Source organism: Topomyia yanbarensis, chromosome 2 (assembly GCF_030247195.1).
Source record: "Topomyia yanbarensis strain Yona2022 chromosome 2, ASM3024719v1, whole genome shotgun sequence".
Classification (NCBI taxonomy): domain Eukaryota; kingdom Metazoa; phylum Arthropoda; class Insecta; order Diptera; family Culicidae; genus Topomyia; species Topomyia yanbarensis.
Genome location: NC_080671.1, coordinates 412,632,875 through 412,657,688, shown reverse-complemented (window position 1 = coordinate 412,657,688; position 24,814 = coordinate 412,632,875). Strand labels below are relative to the sequence as shown.

Below are 24,814 nucleotides of genomic sequence, written 5' to 3'. Positions count from 1 at the left end.
GAGATACCATCACCAAACTCTCGCACCTGCATACAACAGGATGATAAGATTCGCATCCGGAGCATACGTCACGAGCCCAATTCTAGCCATTATGGCTGAAGCAGGCACTTTGCCGTTCGATCTATTCAGCCGTACGAACTCAAGCCCCAGATCGTATGGGACGTAAAGAAACGCATGATAGCTGGAGACCCTTCGGAAATTGTTCATCCAGTTGTTCAGGGGGTGCTGACAGATCGTTTCAGTCGCTCACATGTCGTCTATGCAGATGGTACCAAAGACGATAACACAGTAGGCGCGGGAGTATTTGGAGAACTATCAACAATTGGTTGGCCTTCCGCCGCAATGTAGTGTCTTCTCCGCCGAGGCTTTCGCAATAAGAACAGCGCTAACTGCGTACCACACGTCCAGAGAGCTGCTGACAATATCAGATTCGGCTAGCTGTCTATCCGCAATCGAAGCTGGAACATCCCAGCAACCGTGGATTCAGGAAATTGAAAACATGCTTCGAAACCGTCCAATCAAGCTGTGCTGGATTCCAGGTCATTCTGGTATCCATGGTTACGAAGAGGCAGACCGACTCGCAGGAAAAGCCAGGGGCATTGCCTCACTGGATATATCCGTTCCGTGCGCAGACGCCGTTAATCTAACAAAAACAGCTATCCGAAATCAATGGTACCAACGGTGGTCAGCGTCCACTGAAGTAAAACTTCGCGAAATTAAAAATTAAACTCAGATCACTGTGATTCTCCGCCATGTGATTCTCCACTGCAGAAAATAGTATGCGGCAGCTCTGCGCAACACCGAGAAAAATGAGGAGAGTTTGATAAAATTCCTAAGGGAAACTAACCTGTTTAGATTAGATATTTTGAGTTGTAACGATGATCGTGAATTTGTCAGGCAAAAATACTTTTCTTCCGACACGAATGCACCCCTTTCTTGGTGTAAAGTGTAGTTAATAAACAACAACAACAACATCACTACTGAATCATAACGCACAAACAAGATTACAAGATTTGCTTAGAAAATATCGAAAAAATACCAAAACATGCTTGTCTCATCCATAAGGCTCAACGAAAATGGAAATATTGAACAGAGTTTTTCTCGACTTGCTGTTCTTCAATATGGGATTCTTATGCATTAATGGGCAGTATTGGAAATGAATAAACATATACTGGCGAAAATGGTGACATCTTGGTCCAAAATTCCAAGAGTTATTCCAGATTGCGTTGGAGTCAGTCGGTTTTGTCTTTATGGAAATTTTAGTGAAAAATTGAAATTTCCTACGGGACTAAGCTTAAATTATTCTAAAATGTGTTAGGTTGGCTGAAACACAACGTACCAAAGTAGTTTGTAATCTGACCACCTTTACCTGCGGGACAAAATCAGTGCCAGTTGCAACTAATTAAATACATCAGTGTATTGCCAAATTTTCGCTAAAAAAAGTAATCCAATTATTTGTATCTCTTCAGTGCATTGCTAAAAATGGCAGAAATTTGAATTGAAAGTCGTTTTAGGGAAAAGATTATATTAACATTGGTTTATAATTATTCCTACTCTTCTTATCTATGAATCAATAACAGAGCCCTTTGGAATCGCACATTGATTCGTATCCCGTTGAAAGACCATCAAACAACCAAGCGGAGGGAAATGCTTTATAGAAATTGAACCAATTGGTAGGAGTTAAGCCAGACCGGACTAAGTCACAAAACATAAAAATTGGATAATGATAGAACTGGATAAAGAATTTCTTCAGCTACATTCGACTTTTGCCAAATTTGAAAAATTTAACAAAACAGCAAGAATTATGGCGAAAAATATTGTTTACAATTACTGTGTAGAAGATGCTGCGATTCAAACTTTAAACATGTTTTTCTCGAAATCAAGAAATTGTCACATAGTCCGGTCTGACTTAACACCGACCAATTCAAGTGCTACTCAAAAGTTCCTTCTATTCTGAGCAAAACCAATGATACGTTTTGGACCACTCATATACAAAATTCGGAAGTGACAAACAGAACGCGATCCAAGCCCAAGAAATCTATGTATGGCAAGCCTTCTGCGGATGCGGCAAAATTATTCAGATCTTTATCATATTTGGGACCATCGGCGGATAAATCTACAAAAGCAAACCTCCCCAAATTCTTCTTTTTGGGATCTTACGAAGGTCTTACACTAATATGACCGGATTTATCATCTTCCATTATGCCCAAACCGTCTTCGACTGGACCGGGATCAATAATGTTGTTTTTGAACTAAAAAAAGTGCTTCAATCATTCAGGACCTTAACCCTATCAAGAAAAAAATGGTCATCTGGAAACCGCAAAATCTCAAGTTTTTAAAAGTAAACTTGAAAAACACAAACCCTTTGTCTGCTACAGCAGGAGTCAGGATCTTTTGGTATTAGAAATGCGAATCACCTGAGTCTGCGGCATGTCCGGACGAGCGTAAAGTAACTTTGTACTTCATGCTGTCGGAGAAGGGGCCCTAGTCAACCGTACGACGCAACTTAGTTGCGATGCTCTCTCAAAAGCGCTGGACAGCACTGACGTCCATCTTCCGGATAATTTCCGGATCCTGGTAGTCAACTATTTCGTATCATTAACCTGCCAATTACCTTTGTACACTAGGGCACTGAGGGAGCCGAAAAAATCCTCAATGAGACGGCACTCGAGCAAGTTGGTCGGGTTACTTTCCTTCTGTACGTTCGGTATCTTTTTCTGCTCAAGATACTCCAGCATCTTCTTGGCGTAATGGGAAGACGTCTTGTCCGGCCAGAACACGTACTTCCCATCCGCATGATGCTCCTTTAAGAACGGCAGAAGAATTTTCTCAAGACACTCCTCCTGGTACAATTGTTGATTGATGACCAGACCGCTCGGCTTAAACCACGGCTTGGAAATCCCTCTGTCCGATATGACGACGGGTGTGGCCGACTTGTCGCTGGAATAGTAACTGTCATTTCCTGGAATATGGGTCTTCGAGAGCGGAATTTCACGATCGCTATCTGCTCGTCCGTGTACTCGGGCGACCGAGTCTTCATCCGACAGATGGTTTATGAGGAATCGGTGAATCAAGGTATGGGAGCAGTGATATTTTCCTTCTTCTTCTTCTTCGTCATTATACTGGCCTTCAGCTCCACACTCAGGGATGCCAGAATCCGGTAAACAGTACTCACGGGCCCATTTTCGTCTCGAAAATGGTCTACCGTAAACTTTTTCCACGATGACGATGCGTTTCGTAAAACCGTACAACACGCACGCGGAGTGCTTGCTGTTTCGAAAGTACCTTCGATTGAACTGACAGCACCCGAGCGAAAAGAAACATGCCACCCATTTCAAGGGAGTCCAGAGAGCAATTCTCTTGGAGAGAAAAAAATACGCTCTTTACTGTAATTACAGAAAGGTATTGATATCATTCTCATTTTGTATTGAATACCCTTTATTTCATGTTGATTTACTTTCAAACAACGTCCTTATGTCGGCTACTATAATATGACGTTATGTTATACTTTTGATTTTAACCTGCCTAGCCGCCCTTTCGATTTCTGGGTGCTGCTGTTGCATGGGTTAAACTTAAAACGTCAAAATAAGAAAATACCATGGTCAATCCAATGAGCTATGAGAAAACGCACCCTACAGCAATCGTTCGCCCGACGTAAACAAGCACACAGTTTAAGCCTTTCGATTCCCGTTAAAAGGAAATCGCAAAAACTGGTTGAGGTTAGGTATTTTTCTTAAGAAAAACTTACCAAACTTCTCTGCCTCTGTGGTTGTAAATGAGTTGTCAGAGTTCTTAATTTAGACACAATTTAGGGGCCCGTACACGGGTAATAAAAGTGTCATTATTAAATAATGACATTACTGAAATTATGTAGGAATTTCATTATTAATCGCCTTACACTATAATCAAAAGTGACATTACTGCTCAGTAATGACATTACTAGCGCCTCGTGTAAGGGGCCCTTTTGAGTCACTTCTAATCAGTTGATTTTTTCTTGCAACCCAACCTGATTTTCGAAGTATATAAATATATAAGTATATAAGTCACTTGAATTTCACTTGCGCTAAACTTTCCGTGGTAGCCTTCTGAGTGGTCCCTGTTCATTCAATGGAGTTTATTAAAGGCTTTAGTCTCGAATTTATGTTGCAAGAAGTAACATGCAACACCTGGCAGGATTAGGGTGGCCATATTAGACGACAGTCGTAAGGGAACTCCGCCTTCCCGTTGATGCAATGTCAATTTGACGGTACCTCCTGCTCGAACATACCTAGCAGATTTTTTCTTACTTTTCAGTAATGAAGCCATGTTGATCATCAATAAGGTCTTGTTGTCAGTGAGCCTTATAAGGTTCCATAAGGACCAGCTCGAAAACTTCGAGAAAGCTCTCAATGAAGTTATTCGATAATTACACTAGTTTACCAAATAAAAATAAAAATCTGAACTTCAATATTCGAACACCATTTCTGATTTAAAATTGCGTGCTGAATCCGAAATTTTTTCGTCATTATTGTTATCAGAAGTCTTCAATCATTTGGATAAACGAGTTCGAATATTACCCCATTATTATTATTAAACAAGCCCTAGAAAGAATTGGAATCGAGACGGTTCAATAGGTTGACCTAGAGAAACACAAAAATTGCCATTTTCTATAAAATTATTTTCATTTGTTATTAGCAGGCTTTAATTTCCCATGAAAATGTAATTTTTAGGATTACTTTATCTTACCGAAAATATTGACCACACGCTCATTTCACATGGAAAATGACCACTAGCTTATTTAGTTCAGAAATGCTGTAAACTAGTGTTATTGACGTCTCTCTTAATTCCCACTTTTATGGACTGGATACATGTTCGATGATTTCTAGCAATCCATATTAGGAAATATGCCTCGGACAAGAGATGCTCATAAAATGGGAATAAGCGAAGTCACCAAAACGTCGATGTAATTAAAAGCTGTGGTGGAAATTCTCTGGATCCAGTATTGAATAACTATTTAAACCAAGAAGAAACTCAGATAATTATCGTTCCATCAACATCGATAGCGCCCATAGTTTGGTCCATGACCATCTATGCTGTGCAGTTGCAACGATGAGCGTGTTGAGCTCGCACTCCTGGATGAGTGCACGCGTACAGAGTTGCCATTTCATGTCCAGCATGACATCACACTGTCTGAGTACCTCATCCCGTACCACATAGTTTCGAAGGAATAAATCCTATTCATTAGGTCAAAAACGACTATAAATATTTTCTTTGTCAATGTTACACCTCAAAAGCATACTGTCAAAATTCACTTTGAGAGGAAATTCTGGACAAACCAGTAAGCGCCGATAATAAATCACAACAGCAGACGAAAGAGAAATTTTTTCTCTTCCATAAAATGTTAACATCCATTCTCGGCGAGCTACGATTTGTCCGGAATTTTCTCTCAAAGTGAATTTTGACAGCATGCTTATTGGCCGCGAGACTTGTAGTTGTTTTTCCCTGTTCACTAAGGGATATTCCATCGAAACGTTAGCCATTTAACGCTGAATAAATATTTAAGTGTCAGTTTTTCTAAATTTTGTCACTGGTCGAATTGATGATAGTAAAATTTTGAACAAAAAATTAGTAGGAAAGAAACCCCGATAAAAATATATTTTGAAAGTACGAAGAATCTAAAAAAGTAATATTTCCCAAATTTCAAGACACCCGAATAAGTTATTACCCAAAAGCTTATAGGCCTAAGTTTGTTCTAAAATTGAACCAATCAAACCTACTTTTAATCATGTATCCTATTTTCAAACCCTCTCAAAGCCCTTTCAGGAAAACTAAACAGAATTAAATTTCATAAAGTTAAACCAAAGTTAGAGAAATCTTAAAATTTCGACCTATTTCTTCGGTTCGGACCCATTTTTAATGCCTGTTTTACCCCACTTGCGCTCATGGTAGGATTCTAATATTTGACCGTAGTCCATCCTACATATGCACAATCAAACGTTGAAATTTTCACCAAAATCAGAGCTCATCAATACGACCTTTCCAACAAGGGGTACCTCCTTTTGAAAAACTGACTCAGCCAAAAATCCACAACCAGGCGGCCATACATTATTTTTTGCACAATATTTTAAGAACCACAGAAAGTAGAACTACTAAAACATCACTTCAACTTTATTAGGTGGATCTATTTATGTTTGGTATTAGATTATCGACTTCTTACGTTCCTTCTTCACCCTCAAGAGATTTGGACTGGTCCTCGATTTATCAAATGAGATAATTCTTGCAGCTACTTGTTGTTCCGGCTTCATGTTTTTCGAATGCCGGACTATTTCGATCTAGGTTTGAGCATTGCAAAATCTATTCTGGGAAGTAACTTACCTATTATTATCCTCTAAACAACAAAATCAAAACCCCAAAATATACCCCAATAGCACCAGGTATGCTAATTTTCACTTTTCAACAAGTTTTGAGTAGCTCAATGGCTATTCACCTGGATTGATAGGTAAATCTGATAAGCATGTGAATTATCGTAGTCCGCTAACTAACTTCCCTCAGGGGAAACCGGTAGAACATTCCGGTACCGACGAACATGTGCTCTATTGGTTAAATAGAAAATAATTGAATTAAAAAGTTTCTCCTTTCCGAACCCAACACCATATCAATCGAACTACCGTCTAACTAGGATTCTAGGTTGGAGCAGGTTGTTGAAGTGAACTTGTTGATAGCTTGCTAGAGGTCTGTTTGGAATCGGGCGAAGAACAATTTCAGCATGATGTCTTACTTAGTTTAACCTCTATGCAGACAGAAGAGTTGTAGAGTTCTTTATTCAATTGAATTGTTTTGAGAGTACTCAGCTTCATTTCAATTTCATATTTAACACAATATCACGTTGGAGTGGTATTAATTTTCGTGTTTGTATATCCAAGGCTTGGTAAATCTTTGTGCAAAAGTGTGTTGCCTGGAAAATCTTTCCAAAGTTTTTATATTACAAACTTTGAACATTTCCGTTAGGAGGAAATGTCCAAAGAACTATACAGGACATTTTAAATTTGTATGGAAAGCGATGCAATATTTTTATTATTTTCATAAAATAATTTAATATTTAAGTGAAAAAAATCATCAAATGAGTACAACAAAAAATTCAAATTTCTATTTCACTAATTAATCGTTACTTTTTCCTGTCTACCTTCAGATCTCCTCCTGCCCGCGGGTCTCACCCTCAGTAGCCGGCAACTGAAACAGCAACCGTCACGATGGACGTTGAATCCGAAGGTGTCCAACCGGTAAACGGGACCGGGAATGGCCACACCACATTTGTAATAGACAACAGCGACGAATCCCATCGGAATTCACTGTCCGCCCGGAGGCGGATGTTTATGTCACAACCTTCGACGGTGGCGATACGTCGGCAGCAGGCGGTGTGCGTCCGGCGGGCACACAAAATTTACGGAACCAAGAAGAATCCGAACGTTGTGCTTGATGGACTGAACATGACCGTGCCGAAGGGATCGATGTAAGTGGAGTTAGGGAAGGGAATCTGTTTGTTGGACTTTTGAATGCTTTATATAAATGGGCAAAAAAATAGATACGCATGCCTCACCAATTTCCTCAGAAAGGCAGGCAATGAGGTTCCACGTAGCAACCTACAGTTTAGATTTATTCAGAAGTGTTGATCCTCTTGTTTTTGTGAAATAATCTGCTTCAATGTAGCATTACCTGTTGTTTAAAAGTTCAAGATGAGTCAGAATGAAAAAAGAATACAGAGAAGATAAATACATTCCCTGTTCAAATTTCAAATTCAATTACTATTCAAAGTTTCTATTCTACTGACAGTTCCAATGAACTAAACTCCCACGAAAAACCAACAAATCGCCGAGCTCCAAATCGAACCAAGCGATTTCCCACTGAATGAATATTCAATTTAAAGTCATTCCACGACCACCGGAGTTAGCCCTGCGACACATCAAAGGGTTCAATACCAATGGGAAAGCATTAAATAAATAATTCATCCAGTTGAAAGTGCGACGACCAGCATGAACTAGTTCCAACCAACCAATGGCCCAGCATTTAGGTAGCTGATCTGATCTGGCTAAGAGTGGGCACGAACATCCGCACCCTTTTCCGGCACGAAAAGGACTCGTTAATCGCCACCGTTTACGTTCATAAAAGCGTCTGCCTCGATGCTGAGTTGATAGGGCGAATAAAGGGAATAAAACCGAGTGCATCCAGCTGAAATTGATTAATTTTAAATATAATTGTTTACTGGAAATGAATATTAAAAAATGAAAAGCCATGTCGGAATTCCGAGGATACTGTTGAGTTGGAGCTGGAAAATTATTCAGCTTATGTCTATCGGAGCCTAGCATGCTTGTTTACGACGATGGGTTCAATGACACAATGGTCAGTAGAATTGACACGTTGATATATGAGCTTGGAGTCGTATTCGGACTCAAGGGGTTATATATCTTTGAACTCGGTAAAGCTCAATGTTTTTTCGTGATTTCTTTTAAGTATATAGTTAGAAACTTATAGAAATCAGTTAGTTAGTGAATCTCATAGAAATCAATGATCAGATAGAACATGCCGTCGAGGGCGGTAGTTGGTAAATTGATTGCCTTGTACGCAGCTCACCCGAGTTCGATTCCCAAACCCGCACATAGGGTTAGAAATTTGTTTGGAGACTTTTTGAGCTTGAAAAAGAGGTGAATAACCTACCACCAAAATTCTCAAAGGGGGGAGTAAGGGAAAATTTCAAAATCGAATTTGCATTTTTGATGCCAAAGGACTTTAAAATGCATAAAACGTTGAGATTTGATGAAATCTCGAAAAAAATTTTTTTGCGTAGATTGACTTTTTTGGACTTTGGCACATTTTTGCCCTTTTCATATTTGAAATTGTCAACTCAGAAAACTCTATGAACTCAATATGGGTATTAGCAAATTTTGCTCGAATGGAAGTTGCCATCTTGAATTCCAAATTGACGTCAATCATCGATTTCTGTCATCTACTTGTCACATCCGTTTCAAAAATGCACACATTGTAGGGCTTTTGTGCATTTTTTTTTAACCGGAACTTGCCATTTTCAATTTCAAACTGACGTCACTCATCGATTTTTAAAATCTACTTGTCACACCAGTACCAAAACTACACATACTGTTACGCGTTTTGGACAATTTCGCGCCAGCGGAAGTTGCCATCTTGAGTTTCAAAATGACGCCACACATCAATTTCCGTCATCTACTTGTCCCAGTAACAAAACTACCAATATTGGTACAGGATTTGGACATATATGTTTAACTGGAAGTCGCTATCTTGAATTTTAAAATGACGTCCATCATCGATTTCTGCCATCCACTTGCCAAGCCCGTACCAAAAATACCCATACTGTTACGGGTTTTGGACAATTTTGTTCAACTGGAAGTCGCCATCTTGATTTTCAAAATGATGTCCATCATAAATTTTCGTCATCTACTGGTTACACCCGTTCCTGAAATATCCATATATTACTCATCGATTTTCATAATCTATTTGTTTAACTCGTTCAAAAAATATCCAATATCCGTCATTTACTCGTCAAGCCAGTTTCGAGAATATCTTTATTCACTTTTTTACACTTGCAATTTGATGGATTCATTTTATCTGCTATTCCCCACAGTGGTTATGCAGGCAGATCTTTAAATCTGTACTCAAAGACGACCTTAACTGACTTGTGACATACGTTGAACTTTATACTACATTGAACGTTATGTCATGAACCTCAGAGAACATACAGAGAAAAAAAAATCGTCAACATATTACTTATTACACTTAAACATCATAAGTTCTGTATTTCAAAAAGTGCTTGGATGACCATAACATCAAGTGGACGCAATACCTCATTGAACTTTATATTATGACCCTCCATTAGTATGAACCGCATCCATATTCGACCGAAAGATAACTGGTTACGATTGTAGATCGTTAAACTTTCACTCCAGCAAATTCTTGGAATACCTGAAACATGAGTAAATATAAGCACACTTCTCTACCTATTTGATACAGAATTGTTTTTAAGTTATAAAACCATTAAATTTTGTAAACTGATTTTACGGAAGGAACTTTTATAAGAATGTGAAGAGAACTTTTTTTTACCAACAAAATCCCAAATAACGAGCACTTTTTTACGAACTAATTCAATTTACAACCCCCCCCCCCCCGTATCAGTTCGTTAATGGAGGTTCCAGTATACAGTGTATAAATGATGATTTTATTAGAGTCTACTAATGTGATAAACAAAATTTGTCACTTGCTTTCGAACAGCATCTCTCATTTTAACAGAAGACAGCGACACCTACGTCGATTGTGGGTGCGGACGTGGACGTGGACTTGGACGTGGACGTGGACGTGAACTTGGACGTGGACGTGGACGTGGATGTGGACGTGGACGTGGACGTGCACGTGGACGTGGACGTGGACGTGGACGTGGACGTGGACGTGGACGTGGACGTGGACGTGGACGTGGACGTGGACGTGGACGTGGACGTGGACGTGGACGTGGACGTGGACGTGGACGTGGACGTGGACGTGGACGTGGACGTGGACGTGGACGTGGACGTGGACGTGGACGTGGACGTGGACGTGGACGTGGACGTGGACGTGGACGTGGACGTGGACGTGGACGTGGACGTGGACGTGGACGTGGACGTGGACGTGGACGTGGACGTGGACGTGGACGTGGACGTGGACGTGGACGTGGACGTGGACGTGGACGTGGACGTGGACGTGGACGTGGACGTGGACGTGGACGTGGACGTGGACGTGGACGTGGACGTGGACGTGGACGTGGACGTGGACGTGGACGTGGACGTGGACGTGGACGTGGACGTGGACGTGGACGTGGACGTGGACGTGGACGTGGACGTGGACGTGGACGTGGACGTGGACGTGGACGTGGACGTGGACGTGGACGTGGACGTGGACGTGGACGTGGACGTGGACGTGGACGTGGACGTGGACGTGGACGTGGACGTGGACGTGGACGTGGACGTGGACGTGGACGTGGACGTGGACGTGGACGTGGACGTGGACGTGGACGTGGACGTGGACGTGGACGTGGACGTGGACGTGGACGTGGACGTGGACGTGGACGTGGACGTGGACGTGGACGTGGACGTGGACGTGGACGTGGACGTGGACGTGGACGTGGACGTGGACGTGGACGTGGACGTGGACGTGGACGTGGACGTGGACGTGGACGTGGACGTGGACGTGGACGTGGACGTGGACGTGGACGTGGACGTGGACGTGGACGTGGACGTGGACGTGGACGTGGACGTGGACGTGGACGTGGACGTGGACGTGGACGTGGACGTGGACGTGGACGTGGACGTGGACGTGGACGTGGACGTGGACGTGGACGTGGACGTGGACGTGGACGTGGACGTGGACGTGGACGTGGACGTGGACGTGGACGTGGACGTGGACGTGGACGTGGACGTGGACGTGGACGTGGACGTGGACGTGGACGTGGACGTGGACGTGGACGTGGACGTGGACGTGGACGTGGACGTGGACGTGGACGTGGACGTGGACGTGGACGTGGACGTGGACGTGGACGTGGACGTGGACGTGGACGTGGACGTGGACGTGGACGTGGACGTGGACGTGGACGTGGACGTGGACGTGGACGTGGACGTGGACGTGGACGTGGACGTGGACGTGGACGTGGACGTGGACGTGGACGTGGACGTGGACGTGGACGTGGACGTGGACATGGACGTGGACGTGGACGTGGACGTGGACGTGGACGTGGACGTGGACGTGGACGTGGACGTGGACGTGGACGTGGACGTGGACGTGGACGTGGACGTTGACGTGGACGTGGACGTGGACGATACTTCCGATCCCCTCTTGAAAGTCGGTAGATGCTTCGACATTGTTGCCGTTCCGCTAGCTAATCTTTTGTCAGTCTTCTAAATAGGTACGCCGAACCGTCTCAAGATTGACCTCCATGTGGAATACCTTCAGACAGTACACCGAATATTTGGCTTTCTCTTGCTCTCTTCATCGTCTATTCTCGCTCTCGTCGGGATCTTAATCCTCTTTCGACGGATTCGGTATCCACTTCGGTCTAATCAGAGGCATTTTGAACTGATCTAGGTCTAAATTCTGAGCGTCGTATTCGTCAGTCCCGCATACTCCTCGTATAATTCCAAATTTTGGTTTGCTGGCAGACTTCTCATCTTGCTGTCGTTCACCTGCCGATTGATCCGTTCTGTTTGTCCAGGAAATCCTGCTGACGCTTTAGCACTACCTGTTTCTGCTTCAATCTCCGCTCATGCGTCTCCCTTTAATTGGCGAGTTACTTCTCGCGAACTCTTTCGCTGCTTTCAACTGGCCCTGGTATTTATTGTCGTCTAGTGTCTAATTTTTTAGTTCATTACTCCAAGGGCACGATCACTGTTGCCAATGCGATAATAATTTGGGGCATCATCATATCCCAGGGATACAATAAGGGTTTGGGCATTGGGCCGAAGTCCCAAGGGTTGTATGTGCGAATCTTGCCTCTAGGGGGAATTTTTTCATATATTTGCTTTCGCTTAACTCATCATTTCGATTTGTTTTCCCCGTTAGATACCACCAAAAAGTCTTAAAAAGGATATTGGCACTTACGTTAAAAACTAAAAAAAATGAATTATTTGTGTAATTTGTGATGTTTATCGACAACTGAGTTCATCTTTTTCACTTTTAATCTGTACAATGTCACAAACCTGTACGGTAGTTATGTTGGGTCAAATGTTCGCTGAATTTTGGTTTTAATCGTATCTATCCACTTAAATGGATATCTGTTAAAAGATTTGATTTTAGCTCTCGAGTTTTAAATTACATTTACTTGCAGTCTACGTCAATACAGAGTCCAATCCCACGAATAACGCCGCCTTCTCTCATTCTCCCCACAGCTACGGACTTCTCGGCGCATCCGGTTGCGGTAAAACCACCCTACTCTCCTGCATCGTAGGCCGCCGGCGACTGAATTCCGGCGAAATATGGGTCCTCGGTGGTCGACCGGGATCGCGAGGTTCCGGTGTGCCCGGACCTCGCATCGGATACATGCCTCAAGAACTCGCTCTCTACGGAGAATTCACTATCCGCGAGACTCTTATCTACTTCGGATGGATTTGCGGTCTCACGGTCGAACAGGTGGACGAGAAAACGGACTTCCTACTGAAACTCCTTCAAATGCCGAATGCTTCCCGGTTCGTGAAGAACCTTTCCGGGGGTCAGCAACGGCGCATGAGCTTGGCCGCCGCCCTGCTGCACTCACCCGAACTGTTGATTCTGGATGAACCTACTGTCGGGGTTGACCCCGTCCTGCGGCAGAACATCTGGGATCATTTGGTGGAAATTGTAAAAAATAGCAACACTACCGTGATCATCACAACTCATTATATCGAGGAAACACGCCAGGCTCACGTGATCGGTCTAATGCGAGGTGGAAAATTCCTAGCCGAAGAATCACCGTCCGACTTGCTTGCCCATTATCATTCCGATTCGTTGGAAGATGTTTTCCTAAAACTTTCCGTCATGCAGAACATGGGCAAACGACGGAGGTCTTCGATTGCACAGGAAGTCGTAGAAGCTATCCGGGTACCGGCGATCGCCAACCCAGCGCTGGACCTGTCCCCAGAGGAAGATCACGGGGAAATATCAGGCGAATTTGGCGACAATATCTCGATGTCCTCGCGTGGTCCCGACTCGATCACCCCCGAGATTCAAGCTCCTCCGCTACCGCCGGAGGAAGATACCAAAGTTCCCTTTGTCGATCACTTCAAGATCCTCAAACCAAATCACATGCGGGCGTTAATTTGGAAGAACTTCCTGTGGATGTGGCGAAATGTTGGGTATGTGAGCGGAGCGTGTTTTATTTTTCAATTGCTCATGTTTAATTCGATGTTTTTTAACAGGGTGATGGCATTCATTATTGGACTTCCGGTCGGGCAAATAGTTCTCTTCTGTTGGGCTATCGGACACGATCCGGTGGGGTTGAAGGTGGCTGTGGCAAACTATGAACTAGAACAGGCAAACCTTTCGGCGACAGCGGGATGTCCCGTGACTCTAGGTTGTAACCATACGTTGCTGAGCTGTCGGTATCTGGCGAGTTTACGGAATCGGAGCGTTGATATTGTAAGTTTGATTGGGAATGCGACACGTAATAGATCGGAAGAACTGATCGGATTTTTTTAATTTCTAGGAAATGTATGAGAGCGAAGCCGAAGCCATAGAACAGGTCAATCGAGGCAAAGCTTGGGCTTCGATGGTTTTCGCACATAATTATTCTGAAGCGCTGTACCAACGATCCGAAAACATACGTAAAGTGCATGAGTGGACCTTGGATATGTCCAGCATTATGGTTAGCATGGATATGTCGAGTAAGTATTAGATATTCCCATCGAATCCTATAACTTTTCAATATTGACCTACTAATTGAACTAATTCTAATTGGAATAGATCAGCAAATCGGAACTCTCCTGTACCGGGATATTCAGTACGCATACTTCTCCTTTATCGAAAAAATTCTAACGGACTGTGATGTAAACCCATCGAATGGGCGCCTGCCAATCCAGTGGAATCAACCAATTTATGGCGAAAAGACACCTAATTTCACTGATTTCGCCGCACCCGGTGTTATTCTGACGTAAGACCCTCGATAACTTAGAAAAACACAATTTATAAGCTATTTCTACTTCTAGAATCATCTTTTTCCTCTCTGTGGCGTTGACTTCCGGCGCGATGCTGATCGAACGAAACGAAGGAATCTTGGAGAGATGCCTGGTAATGGGCGTCACGGGAGTGGAGTTCTTATTTTCTCACGTAACTACTCAGTTCCTGGTGATGTGTGGTCAAACTACGCTGGTCATTCTGTTCAGCTTCTACGTATTCGATATATCCAACAAGGGAGATATTGTTTGGGTAGTCCTGCTCACCATCCTGACCGGTCTCTGTGGGATGTGTTTTGGTAAGTAACCTTCAAAATAGGCTAACGGAAGAAATTCCATTAACATCTTTCTGTTGCAGGTTTCGTCGTATCGTGTTCCTGCGATAACGAGCGTTCGGCTACGTACCTGGCGATGGGTAGCTTCCTACCGATTGTGATGCTGTGCGGTATCATTTGGCCGATCGAAGGTATGCATCCGCTGATGAAGATTTTCTCCGTGTTCCTGCCACTGACCAAGTCCACCGAATCGCTTCGTTCGATGCTGCAGCGGGGTTGGCACATCCAGAACCCGAACGTGTACATCGGTTTTGCGGCCACCGGCACGTGGATTGTGATCTTTCTAGCCATTAGTATACTGTTGCTCAAGTTCAAGAAGGGTTAAACGGGGTTGATGGGGACAGCTCACCGAGGGGGCTGCTGAAGGCTTTCTAGGGTATAGTTTTACAGTGTTAGTTAGGGTTGTTTATCAAGTAAGAAAATCTTGCGATTTTTTTTTGTGTTAGGTAGATCCAAATATTTTGTACTTCAGTACGGATAGGACTGACGGTAATATTTACGATTTTATTATGTTTATAAGTTAGACAAAACCATTCAGTGTATATAACCCAGCCAGGCATCTAATTTATGAACACGAAAATCTCTCTGACCTAATGTTAAATAGTTTTCCCTTTTTTCAAAATTTTCTATGTGATGGTCAACAACTTTCCGTTTCCGTTACCAAAATACGCTCAATGCAGCGCCTTATGAGAAAATAAATGATTGGAAAATCATTCTATAATGCATGTATTTGCCTAACAATCTCCCCACGGAAGTAATAAAGCGCATCGCTGATTGAGGTCGTGAATAAATTTCTCATTTGCATCCGATGAAACCTGATTTCATTATGGCGACTGCGCACTATATTGATTAGCATAACGAACCCGAAGGATATTTCCCTGGACAAGTTGCGGCTGCTGCGGTTAATCATTCGATGTTTATGTTAATGTACTACCCTCTAAAACAGCGGCAGCGCCACAACAACGCGGTAGTAGGTCTTCCAGGAAAATAGCCGCGAAGTGGCTGCTCATTTCCTTGAAAATTATGTTAACCCTTTCATAGGTAATTTTTATAAGGTGTAGAGGGTTGCAAAACTTATTCTTTCTTGGATTGCTGGGATCAAAAACACAAAAAAAAACTTATTTTGATGGTTGAGCCAAAATATTTTTTTATCTTTATTTTAAATATGTTATCTTCTAACATATTACAGTCATTTAAATACATTAAAAGGGTAATAAGGCAAGTGTAAATTGATGTTTGATCTGTATTCAATAAAGTATCAAGATTACGAAGTTGCTTCAATATTTTATTGTTCACCGTTAGCTGGAACTTTATCTGGCAGCACTGTTTCATTGGAATCCAACCAAACTAGTCGCAACAATTTCAGTTTTGTAAATAACACTATTAACTATTAGTGTCTTAATTAAAAAGGATAGTCTCAACCAACTTTTTTTAGCAAAACGTTCATATACCAAGTATTTTGACTGTTCGAAACGCAGTTGTCTATAAACAACATGGACTTAAAAGGGTTAAGCAAAACGACGTCTCAGATGTCCTCACCACCTTCACTGCCAATTCACTTTGGGTTAAGTAATAGATTAATTGAAGCGGTAAATTGATGCGAATGGGTGGTCGTACTGAGGTACAGAGACATATGTAGAACAGAATTAATTCCTTCTCGCCATCCGGTCACCACGCGTCGGTTTACGTCTAAGTGGTGCCTTTCTTGTGGGATATTTCATTTCATTTGAAGTCATTGACAATGGTTAACTTCAAGTGACAAGCAGAATCTTGCTTTATTGGAGCGTTTTAATTAATAATAAAATTATCAATAATTAATACCGTAAAACGGAGAAACATTGATCACTTTTTCAAAAGTTTTTCGAATAACTTCGATTGAGTGAATGTAATTGTTTTTATTTTCAAAGCAATTACTAGTATCCATAGATTGAAAACATATTAATTGTTCGGCGGTTTATTTCGTTTTATTGTAAAAATAAAATTACGCATTTTCCAAGTTTGCTATCTGAGTATCTTTAATCGGCAGAATCATTGGATCGAGAAGAGATATAACCACAGAGAACAGACATATAAGCTAGAACAAACTTTCCCGAAAAACCTGTGTAAACATTTAAATGAAAATACGTTGAAAATCACCATCGCATACAGGTTCACATGCGTGAGTCACCATTGTATCCAAGTTTGCATACAAGTCCCGCATAGCGATTGCCTGCCGATCGAAGCACCGACCAGTGGCAAGTTGCTACTTGCTGTTGTCACTTCAAAGCGACTGTTTATTTTCGTACACAAGTTGAAAACATTACTTGTGTGTCAGTTCTTAGTGATATAACGAACAAGAAATTTTGTAAATTGCATACCTCCAGGCAGTTTCATGCCTAACTTTGTTATGTCCCCAAAGAAAATGAAATTGCCCTCATGGGCTAAAAATACATTTCATTAAACTTTTTCAGGAAAATAGTAGAATTTTAATTGCTTATAAAACAAAATTCACATTGGTTTCCGAGCTCTCAATCGAAGTAGATCGTTTTCTTGTGCCGTGCATAGTGTGTATATGTAATATCACCAGTGAAAATCAACCTTTGTTTGAGCCGTTTTTTTCGCCGCACAAAAGAGTAACTGTGGTTGAATCCTGGCCAAAATTATTCACTGTTGCTATTGCTGTTATAATGCGTTAAGATGAACTAAAAATAGACAATACCTTGTTTTAGGAACAATTTGGCATCTATCCACCTACCAATGCAGAAATCAGTATCCTATAACCTTTCGAATAGTAGAAATTTTTAGGTGACCTTTGTGAATACATTTGTTTGGATATTAAATGAAGATGATTAAAAAATCCTTTGAAGTATCAGCATTTTTCATCTAAGTAAAAATTCTTTAACATTTTTTTTACATACTCCTAATTGTGCCACGTTGTATATTAGGCTTTTAGGTATGTAAAGAAGATATAACCAAACAAAAAATCATTTTGGTTATTGGCCAAGAATTTGTTCTAGTTACTCCTCTGTGCGCCGGTGCCTAGGCTGGTGAAGAGAATTGCAGATTTACCATTCATAAATTACGTAACGCAAAAATTGTCTGAAATTGACTCCCCCTCCCCTTTTAACAAATTTTCACAAATTTCTCTATCCTCTCCTATTACGTAACAAATATTTTCTTCAGTAAAACATGTTGCGTAACGCTCTAGCTTTCCCCCCCCCCCTCTCCCATATTTGTCGTACCCCGCCCTCACAAAACGCGTTACGTAATTTATGAATGGTCCCTCAGCTTGTTACGCTGTAGAAGTAACAAGTATTTTTTTCATTTCCTTTTTTCTTTTCTCATACATAAAGAAAGGCTATGCAATCACTGTAAATATCGTTTTTAACAGAGGCCTGGAGGGCCGAGTGTCATGTACCATTCCATTCAGTTCGTCGAGATTGGAAAATGTCTGTGTGTATGTATGTGTGTATTTTTATCGAGGGGGAATCTTCAAAAGAGACCACTACCGACTTGGCCGTGGTACTGTCGGATTCTTACGGCAGCTCTTTCTCCAACTCTCACTGCGTAACCGGTCGCCACCGTCGGAACCCGTCGAGACGTGAACCTATCCGAAGATGCCGAAGCTTGACTTGCATCCCTTCACAGCCACCCTCGTAGGATTTTTAACCAACGTGAAACTACTTATTGATGTTACTAACTTAGTGCTCGTTTCTCGCATACGACCGTCACCACGCTGCAACCCGTCGGGGTGTAAACCGATCTGTATATGTAAGCCATAAGACCTGATTCGTGTCCCTTCACAACCACACTCATAGGGATTGTACCAGACTTGAGCCACTCGCCCATATCGTACTAGTTGGCGTTGCCAACTTGCTGTTCTATTCGCCACTTTTTCCGAAGTTCCGACAGTATTACTGTCACTACACTGCTGACGGATTTTTACGTGCCCTCGTCTCGACACATCTCTGCCACAATATTCTCTGCATTGAGCGAAGGTTTCTCCCTTCGCGCTGCGTCAAATCTAAGTCAAACGAGGATCACATGCTCCGGTGTTTCCTCGACGTTTATGCACTCAAGACAAAAGGTTGACACAGCGTATCCTAACCGATGTAGGTACTGTTTACAACAACCATAACCAAACAGGAACTACGTCAGATAGAATGTCACTTCATCATGCATCCTATTTACCCAGGTCGAGAAAACCGGTACGACTCTGTGACTCTACCTTCCTTTTTCCGACGAGTCCCAATCATGCAGCCATTTGGCCATGGAGTCGGCTCTCATTGTTTTCCTTATTCCGCTGGTCCCCTTCCGTTATCTTCCAATAGGATGATGCCGATAGGGATCATTCCAGCAATAACGCAGACTTCCAGTCCTGTACGCGCTCGTGACCCGCATGGCCGTGTGCCTGAACGTACTACTCAGTTTTACTCGATTCCGCTGTGTCTCCACCACTGCAACCCAGACCGGGCCTCCGTACCTCAGTATCGACGATGATACACTAGTCAGAAGACGCCTCTTGCTGCTGCAAAGCCCAGCGTTGTTCGGCAACCGTTATACATCCCGTTCCAAAGCCTTAGACCCAGGATAGAGCCTTGCCGTAATTCTATTCGTTTTTTGTCCCCCGTCAGTCTAATAGATCAGGACCCGGTTCTGGAAATAACTCCTTTGAATTCTACACAGGTGGCTAGGAACCCTCATTTTGTGCAGTGATTCCGCAATGGCTTCCCAGCTTGCGCTATTGCACGCGTTTTGACGTCTATCGTTATCACGGCACAGTATCGATTTCCTCTTCTCTTCTGTTTGTGTGCCATATCGGCTCTCTCGATCACTGTCCGAATGGCGTCCACTGTAGACTTGCCCTTCCGAAATCCGTACTGGTTTTTCGACAACCCGTTATCGCTTTCCGTAAATATCATCAGCCTGTTAAGGACTAATCTCTCCAAGAGTTTCCCGAGCGTATCCAGCAGACATATTGGTGTATATGTGTATGTGTGTGTTGTAATAGATTCATCTTCTTTGACAGTTTTGGCGCATGGATTACCGCAGTCTGCCGTCTGATTGCAAAACAGGCACGTGAGTGTCTATCCTGGGTCTGCAGGGGTGACCGGGGCTGATTGGCCGAAAGGGCAGGTTGGCCGAGTGTCTTTTATGAAAAGGCTATTACTCGCAGTAGCGACATCTGTAGCGATTTTGGTGGAGTATTAGGTCGACAATTTACCAGCGTAATTTCAGGTATTTTTGTGTTGTCGTTTGTACAGATGCACGTTAATTCTTTTTCCGGCGCTGATGGGTAAATTTTTGTTTTTGTAAAGTACTAGGTGTAACGAGAATTATTTTACATCGGATATCCAAAAACGTGGTACCTCTGGGAAAGGTATTCAAAACCTAACAAAATAGTATAACGGTTTCCAGTGCAACTTTACTTTTGTTATAAATCACGATTGTTCTCGAAAATATGAATTGCGGTAAGTTGGCCGAATTTTGTGTGGAGCTGGTGTCGGTGTCGGCCAGAGTTGTATTTATTTAGTGTAGATCAATAGGGCCTTTGATATTCATGAAATTCTAACCTTTTGCTGATTGAAATTGGATATTATGCTAAAATTTACCACAATAAATCTAAAGACTGGTCGCAGTGGTTCGTCCCCTGCAAAAAAATGTTAATATTAATGATTATAAGTAAAAATATACATGAGAAATAAGTGATAACAATAAATTAAAATTATTGACAAAAAGAAAGAATAGATACGCAACATTAAAATTGGAATTGTTTATAAACACAGATGATTCCAATATTGCCACTTCCATCCTGATGGTTTTCCCCCGGAGGATTTCACGGTAAGATTTGTAACAGATTAACCCAACCCCGAACAAAACTCGTCCATCAGCACGGAATGTCCCCTAGGCGAGTGCACAAACTGATTCGAAGAAGCGTCAAGGTCGTAAACGCCGATCGACTCAGATTTTGACCGATTCCCCAATAAAATCAGTATGGGAGGAGAAGAAAAATGAAATAGAACATAAGCATGCACTGGCGGAAGAAATTAGCGGGAGCCACGGTGTCTTTTTTTTAACAACTTTATGCAAAAAAAATCAGCATCTCTGAAACTTCAGGATATGAAAGAATGGGCTTACCCCTTCATTTGAAACCAACATCAAAATAATCCGTCGGGGGTCTAGAGTTACTTTTTTTTTGAAGTTTTTTCGTAGATAGATAGATTTTACAATATAACAAGTTCATATTTCTGTCCCTAGATGGTGCTTTAGACATTCGAACAACACTAAAAGTGAAAATTTGATAGATATTTTAATTGTCTACAACTTTGTTAACAACTAAAAACCAATTTGAAATTATCCGGAAAAGTTGTTTAATATTTTGACGAAGTCTAAGTTAGTTTAACAGAAACCCTAGTGGTTTGTAAGTCAATTCACACGCACTTTTTTCATTTGCCAAATACCTGTGTTTAGTTGAACAGTGCATTCAGCGGAATTTGAGAGCTTGGAAAGTCTCATCTTTTAGCTGAAAATTATAATTCTAGATTCCACCTGATATAGGGCACCATTAATATTTTTGGGATGAAAAGTCTTAGATAAGTGTTGACCAAACTAGTTTGATATTAATATTCTTTCCCAAGATGGCGAGTGATTCCTCCCACAGAAACAGCGTTTTCAATGATGTATACCTTCTTTTTTATTTTTTCGATTGTTCTCGGGGATGACTGATAACTATTCTTGCATGAACCTCCACTTTGTTAGCATCTTCGTATAAAATTCACTTGTCCTGAACTTAAACCTTTATATTTGAACAAACTCAATGAAACTGTTAACACCATTGCAATATTTCGCGAATTTCATTGCAATGCTTGGTTAAAAACGCTAATTATCTTTTTCAAAATTAACTCAATGTGACAAACAGTGAACAAAAAACTTTGAGTTTTTGGATCAAGATAATTTTTTGGGATATATTCGTGGATTTGTATGTATATAAGGATTTTCTTGTACTCAAATCATATTTTATTTTCAAAAATAATACATTTCGCAAAATCTAGGATCAATTTATTAACGATTTCTCGCATAATTCATAGAAAATGGCCGTAAAATCCAACTGCCACTATATACTTTGCGGAAAAATTTGAATAAATCGTTTCACGCTAACCACTAATTTGGACAGTTACTTCTGTGGTTTGCGTTCAATTATAAACTGTGTGTCCCAACATTTCGTCTTGAACAGAATTATAATGGCTGACTTAAACGATCATAACCTAAATTGTGCGACGGATGGTACTTTCCAAAACATAAATGTAAGCAAACCCTTGTAACCAAGCAATACCTTCCGAGGAATGGTAGTTCCTTCGAAGCTATCGGGAAAGATTACAAACTTGAACCATAAGCACAAATAGTTTTCTGTCTCTGTCAAACATCCTAATTTTCAGAAGGTCAATAGGAATTGTCAACGCAGAAGTTGTCATGAATCCCGTCAAATATTTTCATGTCACTAAACCCAATTTTTTTTTTTTTTTTGGTAGTGAAATAAGTGCGAGAAAATATATTTCCACACCACTAGGCCTCGTGTGAAACTATCTTAGATATAACTTTGTCAAAATCTTAAACAATTTTTCCGGGTGATTTCAGATCAATTTTTAGTTGTCAACAAACTTGTAGACAATTAAATTTTCTATCAAATTCTCACATTTAGTGTTTTTCGAATGTCCAAAGCACCATCTAGGGACCGAAATATTATCTAGCTAGAGTAGTAAAACCAATATTGTTACGAAAAAACTTCAAAAAAAAGTTGCTCTGGACCCCCCGACGGATCATTTTGATCTTAGTTTCAAATGAAAGGGGAAAGTCCATTCTTTCATATTCCGAAGCTTCAGTGATGCTGATTTTTTTGCATCAAGTTGTTCTAATAAATACACCGTGGGAGCTGTAAAAATTTATCACTAAAGCTGCCGATACTAAGTCTAAAGTAGTCAAAATGACTAAAAAGTAAAAATTATCCATCTGGTTTCCACCCGATTTAACCTCAATCTCGCACTAGCACAACTGCACATGGATGAGTCCATGATTTTCATGTACGGTTTTTTGTATATTTTCTTTCCGTCGGCTTCGTATCCACCTATCATCGTCGGCAGAGCTGCGACTTCACCATCTGACCATAGATATCCACTCTTAGACCGATACCAACAACATTGTCTGCTTTCCGAAAAAAGACGTCGCCAGAGATTTGCTCTCCAGAAATTCCCAGTCGACCCCAGAACCCTTGGGGCGAGAGCCGGACACGACTGCTACTCAGTCATCGCCATCGGCACTGTCAGTTTGATTTTTGCCTTTCTCCTATAGAAAGGCTATGCAATCACTCTGATAATCGACCTTTCTACCGAGGCCCAAAGGGCTGAGTCTTTTATACCATTCGACTCAGTTCGTCGATTTCGGCAATTTTTTTCTTGCAAAAATACATGTTGACCAAAAAATTTAGTTTTGTTGTGTTCAAAATTTTAAACAAAAATTTATTGCAAAAAATCGATTTTTTTTTATCAAGAAGGAACCGCTCAAATACACGATAAAACAAATACTAGCAATCAAAAAAAGTTTTTGAAAATCGGATAACTAGACATCACGTTCACCACAACGGTACTTTTCAGTTTAAAATCTAGCGCTCCGATCTGGGTGAAATTTCGTACAGATATTTTCAAAAGTATGTAATTTATACCATTCGACTCAGTTCGTCGATTTCGGCAATTTTTTTCTTGCGAAAATACAATAAAATAATAAAAATTTGATTTTATTAGTTTCAACTTTGTATATAACCCCTTAAGTTCCCAAAAAGAATTCACATCTGCTTCTGAGAAATGTCTGACTCTATTTTCTCAAATTTAGTCTGAAATGAAAGCTACAGCATCCCTATTGACTGCTACTAAATTCCATAGGAATCGGAGTTTTGGTTTCTGTGTTACGGGTTGAAGCATGCGGTCACCTGTGAAATTCCCATATAAACCGGAATATTCATTATATCTAAACAATGCAAACTATTTGAAATGAGTTCTAAATTGCTTGAAATTATTGGTCTAGATCACTTATTGCAAATCAAAGTCTCTATGACCAGATAGAGAACCGTTGAGGATTCAGAAAGATCCGAAGAAATAATCAAGCCTGTTTTCTATATATTGCTGACTCGATTTTCACAATCTTAGTCTCAAATTAAGGGTATAGTAGTCTTAGTCTTAAATGGAGTACTTTTCATCCCCTCATACACATCTCCAAATAACTTAGCAAGAAGACAACATTGAACTAATGCTAATTAAGCTAATCAAGTATGATATTTTTTGTTTCAAGTGTTTCAGCGTCGACACGTAGCTTATCAAGCTCGAGGCTGGCGAACCATTGTATATAGGTGCAAGGTATATTAGGAATGTAATAGACTTTTCCACAAATGACATAACAGCCATGGAATCATAGTTTGGAGAAATAAGAAAGGCATGATTGCACCACCAGATGAATCAAGACATGTTTTACATTTGTTGCTACTTCTGTTGTTTACCCTGTTGGCACTATTTTTGGCTTTTTGTTGTTTTTACTATTTTTTGCATTTATTTCAATTCATGCTACTTTTAGTTATGTACTTTATTTGTTCATTTTCTCAATATTTTGCTATTTGTTGCTATTTAGCTATTTTTGCAATTTTTTATAATGATTGATATTTTTCTGTTGTCGTAATATTAGATTTTTTGCTATATCATCATTAAAATTAAGTTGAATTTTTGTGCTTCGAAATCATCTCACCAATATCCAGCACCAACTTAGATAGTGTCTCTAAGCTAGTAC

At 41.1% G+C, this 24,814-nt stretch overlaps 1 protein-coding gene across 2 annotated transcripts in view; it reads left to right on the top strand.

The window, feature by feature from the left end:
- The window catches only part of LOC131685083 (ABC transporter G family member 20), a 116,517-nt gene extending 100,719 nt beyond the window's left edge, over positions 1-15,798 (top strand). For both annotated transcript variants that reach the window (XM_058968522.1, XM_058968521.1), the window contains exons 3-9: positions 7,169-7,489; positions 12,915-13,856; positions 13,920-14,139; positions 14,207-14,384; positions 14,464-14,650; positions 14,706-14,971; positions 15,031-15,798. In XM_058968522.1, the coding sequence (XP_058824505.1) occupies positions 7,230-7,489; positions 12,915-13,856; positions 13,920-14,139; positions 14,207-14,384; positions 14,464-14,650; positions 14,706-14,971; positions 15,031-15,332 (2,355 nt within the window). In that variant the 5' untranslated portion in view covers positions 7,169-7,229 and the 3' untranslated portion in view covers positions 15,333-15,798. The remainder of the gene's footprint in view (positions 1-7,168; positions 7,490-12,914; positions 13,857-13,919; positions 14,140-14,206; positions 14,385-14,463; positions 14,651-14,705; positions 14,972-15,030) is intronic.
- The last annotated feature ends 9,016 nt before the right edge of the window (positions 15,799-24,814 follow it).